Source organism: Vipera ursinii (genome assembly GCF_947247035.1).
Source record: "Vipera ursinii genome assembly, chromosome: 4".
Classification (NCBI taxonomy): Eukaryota; Metazoa; Chordata; class Lepidosauria; order Squamata; family Viperidae; genus Vipera; species Vipera ursinii.
Genome location: NC_139514.1, coordinates 70,302,202 through 70,310,520, shown reverse-complemented (window position 1 = coordinate 70,310,520; position 8,319 = coordinate 70,302,202). Strand labels below are relative to the sequence as shown.

Genomic DNA, 8,319 nt, shown 5'->3' with positions numbered 1-8,319 from the left:
CAATATGGGAAAAAGAGGCATTCTCGTTGAGGTGGGCATTACTAACATGGCGGCAATTTTTAGAAGGAAATAAAATACCTTTCCAGGTCTGGACAGACCACAAAAATTTGGAAGCACTAAAAACGCCCAGGAAGCTCACTCCTAAGCAAGCCCGCTGGTCCCAACATTTTCACCGATTCAATTTCACTCTCAAACACTTACCGGGGGGAAAGAACTTCCTTGCAGATGCATTATCCCGCATGCCCCAATATAACAGCACAAGAGTTACTGACTTTAAACCACTTGTACCAGAACAACAACTGGCAGCACCAGTCACCACCAGGGCACAAGAAAAAATGAAGCCGAAGGTAGATAGCCAAACTGGAATAGAATTCAGGAAATCTTTGGAAAGTGATGAATGGTTCCAGAAAAATAAACATGTGTGCACAATTAAAGATGGACTGCCGTGGGTGGGGGAGAAGCTATATATACCTGCCACACAGAGAATCAATTTCATGCAACTGTGCCATGATACAAAATCAGCAGGACACTTTGTCTGTGAAAACCTTACACTTAACTAAAAGGCAATTTTGGTGCCCATCTATGAAAAAGGACATAGAAAGCTATGTGGGTAGCTGTCAAATTTGCGCGATGGCCAAAAGACTGCAAGGGAAACCGCCAGGTCTGTTACAACCGGTGGCAAACCCCTCAGCCCCATGGAAAGAAATAGCCATGGATTTTATCGTAGAACTGCCAGAAAGTAATGGAAACACCGTAGTCTGGACTGTCACAGATATGTTCTCTAAGCAAGTACACTTCATACCTTGCCAAAAAATCCCGACTGCAAAAGCATTAGCAAAACTTTTTGTACAGCATATTTACAGATTGCACGGGGTACCACAACGCATCATATCTGACAGAGGGGTGCAATTTACGTTGGCATTTTGGAAAGAATTTTTATCCCTCTTAGGAACCACCCAAGGACTGTCATCTAGTCACCATCCTCAGACAGACGAAGCTTCTGAAAGACTTAATTGAACAATATCTGAGATGCTATATTAATTTTCAGCAGTCCGACTGGACGGACCTACTGCCTTTTGCAGAGGTAGCATATAATAATGCAGTCCACTCAAGCACAGGTTACACTCCTTTTCAAGTAGCTACAGGCCAGAGTTTCAACCCAATACCAGAACTAACCCCAAAAGAACCGGTTATCCCTGATCTGAAGGAATGGATTGCTCAATTACAAAATACATGGCCAATCGTTAGGAAAGCGTTGGAAGATGCCAGAAAAGCATACAAGACACAGGCAGACAAAAAAAGAACCGATCCCACACCATTTAGGGTAGGAGAGATGGTATATTTATCCACAAAATACCTGAAATCACTCCAACCCTGTAAAAAACTAGGACCAAAATATATTGGACCCTTTCCAATTAAAAGAATCATAAACCCAGTAACAGTTGAATTAGAACTACCCAAAAATCTTAGACGAATACACCCAACCTTCCACTGCAGTCTATTAAAGAGAGAACAACAATCTCCACTACGAGAAAAAATCCCACCACCACCACCCCCCCATCATGGTGGAAGGAGAACAACATTTTGAAGTGAAAGAAATCTTAGATTCCAGAAAACACCATGGAACGATACAATATTTAGTGGCATGGAAACACCTCCCCTCCTCAGAAAATGAGTGGGTTAACAAACTCCATGTTAAAGCACCTAAGTTGCTTAAGAGGTTTCATACAGAATATCCAAACAAACCAGGCTAACATTTATATGTTTTCTTTCCCCACAGATGGACTCATCTTTTTTCTGAAAGGAGAGCCGAATGTCAGAATCCATTTATATCACATTTCATAATTGTATAGGTAGAACAACGTGCTATTACTGGGGATTCTGCCATCTCTCCGAGGGGGGTGGAGAGGATGGTTACTAAAGTGATTTTCAAACAACAGGGGATGTTTTAACGGGGGAAGGGAGGGGGACAGACAGATCTGGTTTGTATCTTCATTTACAACTGAAAAGGGAAGCAATAACCATAAAACCAAGGAGAGTTCCCTTTCCCATGGAAGGACCTGACACCTAGCAACTGACGACAGCCTGACCAAATGGATGAGGGGAGGGACTGGAATGGGAATGGTTTATATAGGATTGAAATGTAACTTTTCTCAGATTCCGTCTTGTATTCCCACAATCGATTCCTTCCTAGTAAACATTTTCCTTTTGGACTAAACTTGCATCCAAGAGTTCTTATTTCCTAAGATGTGGATTGAGGTGGGTCCTGACAGTGTGGCTATGTTGATCCTGTGTGTGAGAGAGTGTTTCTCCCCACCCAGACTATGAAAGAAACAGTAAACTGCAGATTTTTTGTTGTAGTTGTTGCAATAAAAGTGAAATGGAAAGGCAATAGTAAGCATTTGCATGAGAAGAGTCCCATGGAGGATGTATGAGAAAATTCATGGAAAATGCATGTGAAAAAGAGAAAAAACTGTTTTGTTAGTGGTGAGTTTTTTGTGTAATTTCTTCTTCTTTTCCTATCTCTAACACACACTCCTGGCTGGTATGTTGCTTTAAGAGCAAGAGAGACAGAAAGGAAAAGGGGTGTGTGTCTGATCTTTTTACCTATTTTTTTTCTCTGCTTAGAATTCTGGTTTGAGGAAGGTGGGGTGGATGTGAAATTTAATACCCATTTTTATAGTAAGAAATAAGGTTATTTTTTAATAAATGAAATATGAGAACTTGAATACACCTATATATCCATCAACCAAAAGAAATGACTGAATTGTTTTATTTAGATCTGTAAATGTCTTAACCTACTTAATGGAAATTTGTTTCCATCTGAATAGAATCTGATTAAATTGGAATTTGACTAAATTTATATTAAGAGCAAAGAGTTGATACTAGAGTTTGATACAAAACTATTTCAGTAACTCAGAACATCTTATTAAGCTTGTTTATTTATTTTTGTGGTTGCTTTTTGTTGTTTTTATTTTCATGTTTTTATGTCTGTGTGCAGGACACAGATAGAAAATAATAGCTAAGAGAATTGAAGGAATCGTAACTCAACCCTTGTTTAAAATGAAGGAGTTGAGAAAATTTTGGGAATTATATATGAGCTATGTTGTTTTGAATAAAGATTTGTGTGCAAACAAACTCAAGCAGAGTTTGATGAGCGCTCCTATGTTGGCTCTTTACTAATTTGTTTGTAAATACAGACAAAGGAATGGCTAGAGGAAGGGGGGTTTACCCAGAAGTGGAGGAAAAGAGGCAGCCAGTGGCATTTTTGTCTAAAATTGACATTTGGGGAAGTCTTGGTGGTTAGCATTTCTTATCAAGTGTGGGTAAACACTTGTTCATAGCAAAGTAGTTGGTGGAATAAAACTTGGACACAGAAGCAGCCACTGAAGGGAGAGACAACTGATACTTTTTTATGGTTAATATATGATTGGTTAATATGTGATATGTAAACAAATACATAAAATGCTCTATAACATCTAATGGTGAGGCTATTTCAGTGCATTCAAGTTGATTTTAAATTACCTCAAGTGGGAAATTCCATAATATGAAACAAATGACGTTTATAAAGAATTAGATACCGGGGCTGTTTTCTGCTTTGTCTTTTCTCAGCAAGCAAGGATTGCTAGCTCAGACACCTCCATTGGAGTTTGCTGTCCACAAATTTCAGCCTGGTGATTGGGTCCTGATAAAAAGCTGGTGTGAAGAAAAACTTACTTCAGCCTGGGGTGGTCCCTACTAAGTCCTCCTAACAAATGAAACAGCAGTTCGAAAGAAAAGAAAGGGTGGAGCTAAAAGAGTGGAAAATAATTCCTGGAGAAGACCCGCTGTGAATAAAAATTACCAAAAACTGATGTGGTCATTGTGGGGTGAAGAAATAATAGCCTGGGTTTGTTTGTGATTTTTCTCATTGCAGGAGTAGCAGCTTTCTGGCTTTTTCACTCTGAGTGATGGCCTATGTTATTCCATTCCAGAAGAAGCTGTGGACCTCCACATTCTACAAACTTCTTCATAATGTATAGGTTCTGTGATTGCAATTGTGTCACTGAATGTTGTTTTTCTAATCACTGTTGGGATAGTGGACCAGTCTGTCCCTGTGAAGAACCTTGTGACATAGTAATAGTGGAGGATTGGTTAAAAATATGTAAAGGTCTGACATCAACAGACTCTTTAGGCCACATACCCAATTATAGGAGAAATTGAAATTTAGTCAGCGGGAACACAATCTGATCTAAATTCGGTTATATTGGGAGATAGTGATATCCAAATTCTACGGAATATAGAATGGATAGATTTAAGGTGTATACAGGCTAATCAAACATAAGAGGACTGGTACAGAGATTAATAGAAACTGCCATTACTAAAAGAATGCCTTTAGAAGAACCCCACCATATAAAAATGAGGAAATGATGTGTCTTACGGATAACGAGGAGGAAGAACAACATCCCAAAGAGGTAGAACAAGAACTATCAGAATGGGTGTGAACCCCTTTTATAACTGGGATCGCTATAGGTTAGGCTTGCTTGCCAACATATAAGTATAAACTTATATGCAAAGTGTATTTTTTTTTGTTTGTCTATAAATTTCTGAAAGGATAAAGAAAAGAAAGGTTGGATTGAAGGGAACAGATTATTATTCAGAAATTTCTAATGAGTTTAAAGATCGATAGAAGAAGCCACCTGAAAGTCATAAACTCTGACGAGTTGTAGCTAACCTAAACTGCAAGCAGAGAAAATACAGAAATAACTATAGGAGCCGAGTTTTGTTAACAGAAAATTAGATGGTGATAGATAGGATGTGTACAAAGGGGCTTCCTGGAACATGGGAGGGACAGTGGTTTTAGGCGGTCCGGAGTAGTTTTTGAATGATTGGGGAAGGGGTGTTCAGTGCAATAAGGGAGGGGGGAATCTGCGTCGGGAGCAGGATATAAAAATGTGTCAAACAGCTCTTGGAGGTGTGACTGAACTCCCGTGTGTTTCAGTTCACCAAGCCTTTGCAAATGCTTCTTTTTAAATAAAACTTTGTTGCTGGAATTCAAAGTGAGTTTGTTTTCATGCAATACTGGAAAAGTGAAGGAATACCACCAGAGGAAGAAGTAATCTAAAAAATATTGGAATACACTGAGATGGACAGATTAACTATGAGATTGAAAGATAGAGAAGAAACAGAATACTACCAAACCTGGGAGTCATTCTACAAATGGCTAGAGGAAAGAACCAAAAATTAGGACTTGACTATGTATTAGCGCTTTTGAACCCAGACTGCATGCTGTGTTGAAAAATTAACATATGTATGTAAGGAAAAAAGAACTAATAAAAAGATTTTAAAAAAAAGATGAGAAATTAATTAAAAGGATATACAATTATTTATTAAGTACTAAATTGGAAGAACAAGTAAAGGAGACAATGGTAATATGGGCTAAAAATTTTGGGTATACAATAGAATTAGATAAATGGCAGAAACTGTGGGACAGAAACTATAAACTTACAATGTCAACAGCGTATTAAAAAAATCTTTATAAAATGTTCTACAGATGACACCTTTCACCTGCTATACTACCAAATATGTATAAAGATAAATCTGCCAAATGTTGGAAATGCAATCAAATACCAGATTCGTATTACCACATGTGGTGGACATGTCCCAAAGCAAAAAAATACTGGAATAAAATTCATGTATGGTTGGAAGCAATGACAAAACAACATATAGATCTAAAACCAGAGATATTCTTACTGGGCATGTTACTAGGAAATTACAATAAAGGTAATACTTAATTTTACATATTTTAACAGCAGCTAGGATAGTATATGCACAATTTTGGAAAAATGAAGAAACTCCTACAGAGGAGAAGAATATAATTTAAAAAATACTGGAATTCTCAGAAATGGATAGGTTAACATTAAAAATTAAAGAAAAAGAAGAAACAGAACATTATATGACATGGGACTTATTTTACCAATGGTTAGCTGATAAAATCAGAGGTTAGTTGGAAATATGAGAATATGTGGATTATATGAGCAAGCTTTGATTGTTATATAACTAATGTTAATGTAATACTATTTTTAATATTTTGATTGCTATTTCCTAGTATATGATTGTATTTTAATAAGATTATGAATGTGATTATTATATTTTAATATTTGCATGCCTAGACAACACACTGTTCAATGTAGAAATGAAAATTTTTAAATATTTTTTTTTTAAAAAATGATACGCTAGCACTTTATAATTCCTTAGTAAGACCACACTACAGTTTTGGTCACAATATAAAAAGGATGTTGGAAATCTGGAAAGGGTGCAGAGTACAGCAACAAAGATGATTGCAGTACTGGAGGCTAAAAGATACACTTGTAGGAATTGGGTATGTCTAGTTTAATGAAAAGAAGGGCTGGGGTGACATGATAGCAGTGTTCCAATATTTGAGAGGCTGCCACAAAGAAGTGGGGGACGGTCAACATTCTCCAAAGTACCTGAAGGCAGAACAAGACGAAATGTTATTCTCTCAAATGGAGACGGTGCTGGCTGTTTTCTTTATTTCAAGGGTGATGAGATCTCTTACTTCATACACAGCTTCAAATTTGGATTTAGACTTAAGACTCTATTTTCACGCACGCTTCCGAGGAAACAGGCGGCCTTCCTATGGTCCGAGGTAAGCAGTTTGGGACGACTGATTCTCAAGACGAAGGAATTCGCACAACGCACAACGCCGCACGCTTAGATAAAACAGCCTGTTTCTCTTCGCTCACGCAGGCCTGCGTCTCGAGGATGCCTTCCTCGCGGAGTATTAGCAGGAGTTGGGCGGCCCGCGCTGCGCCTCCCTCTCCCCATTCCCTTGGGGGCGTGGCTAGCTTTGCCTTTCGCCATGATGAACAAATGACCTCGCGGGGAATGAAATTTAAATTCTACAAAGGCGAGAGAGTTCTTTGCTTCGAGCCGGACCCGACCAAGGCGAAGGTGCTTTATGATGCCAAGGTGGGATTTCTCCGCTTAATGCGCGGCCCTTCTTTTCCCACGCGCCAACCGCTTCCTCCTAACGGAAGCCACCTCCTTCTCTCTGGCGCTTCCGGGCGTTGTTTGTGTCGTTGTTGCCACTTGCGAGGTTTCTGACAGGAGCTCGGAAAGAGGAAGCAGCTCTCTTCCATTTCCGTTTCTCCTTAAAAAAAAGTAGGATTTAAAATTGTTAAGATTGGGGGTGCTTCTACTTTGAAGCGGGCGCTGCATGCAAACGTACGGCGTCGGATAAGGGAAGAGATGGCCCTGAATGAAAGAAAGCTTTCTCTCTCCATCCACGCCTAATCGTATTTGTTGCAAAAGGGCCACAAATTCCTTTAGGATGTCCATTTACAACTAGTGTGACCCTCAGGGATAACAGTAGTAAATGGTTGGTTACAATAGGCAAACTCTGTGTGCAGGTAACAATTTTATTATTTTTTATTTTCTGATGAGTGTGAGATAAACACGTTCTTCGGTTCCTAATCAGAGGCAAACACTTGGCAATGAGGTATTTCTGTTTATAGTACAATCCAGCTACAGTGCTAGTTTAATGCACACAGCTGAACTGACTCCGGCATTTCATGCCTGTTTGCTCAATAGTGTATACCTATGTTTGAAAACTGCTTTTAAACATAGAATGCCAGGTTTTTATCTCTTCTGATTAATTGAAAATAGATTTTTTTAATATTTATTTCTGTGCACTGGCTTAAAATCTATTCAGTACCAATGCAATTCTTTGAAGAATTGAATCTGTCAGAACCATGACAGCCATTTTTGCTGATTATGCAAGTTTTTTTTTTAAAAAAAGGAAGTGAGATTTCATTTCAGAGCATTGTGGTTTGTACTTGACTATATTTGTACAATATTCTTAACATTTTGCTTAATAATGATTAACCAAACAGACCGCCCATGAGTTAGGTGCAGGGCTTTTTTTCTCATAAAATGCTCACAACGGAGTTCCGGCACCTTTTTTGGATGGAACCTTGTAGGGTAGGCAAGGCAGGTTGTATGACATGTGTGAGTTCCGGCACCTTTTTCTTTTACAAAAAAAGCACTGGTTAGGTGTATCACTCCATAAGATTATGTGGATAAAATTCAAGGGCAAAATAATTGTCTTTTGTGGTGGCAATGTTATGGAATAGAATATAATAGAATAGAGCTAGAAGGGACCTTGGAGGTCTTCTAGTCCAGCCCCCTGCTCAAGCAGGAGGACTTATACCATTTGAGACAAGTGACAGCCTCTTCTTAAAAACCTCCAGTGATGGAGCACCCACGATTTCTGAAGGCAAGCCATTGCACTGGTTGATTGTCCTCATTGTTAGGAAG

The 8,319-nt window shown here is 38.7% G+C and overlaps 1 protein-coding gene across 2 annotated transcripts in view; it reads left to right on the top strand.

Annotated features, from left to right (window-relative positions):
* Nucleotides 1-6,464: 6,464 nt before the first annotated feature.
* MSL3 (MSL complex subunit 3) overlaps nt 6,465-8,319 on the top strand; it is a 57,538-nt gene continuing 55,683 nt past the window's right edge. For both annotated transcript variants that reach the window (XM_083362697.1, XM_083362696.1), the window contains exon 1: nt 6,465-6,972. In XM_083362697.1, the coding sequence (XP_083218823.1) occupies nt 6,640-6,972 (333 nt within the window). In that variant the 5' untranslated portion in view covers nt 6,465-6,639. The remainder of the gene's footprint in view (nt 6,973-8,319) is intronic.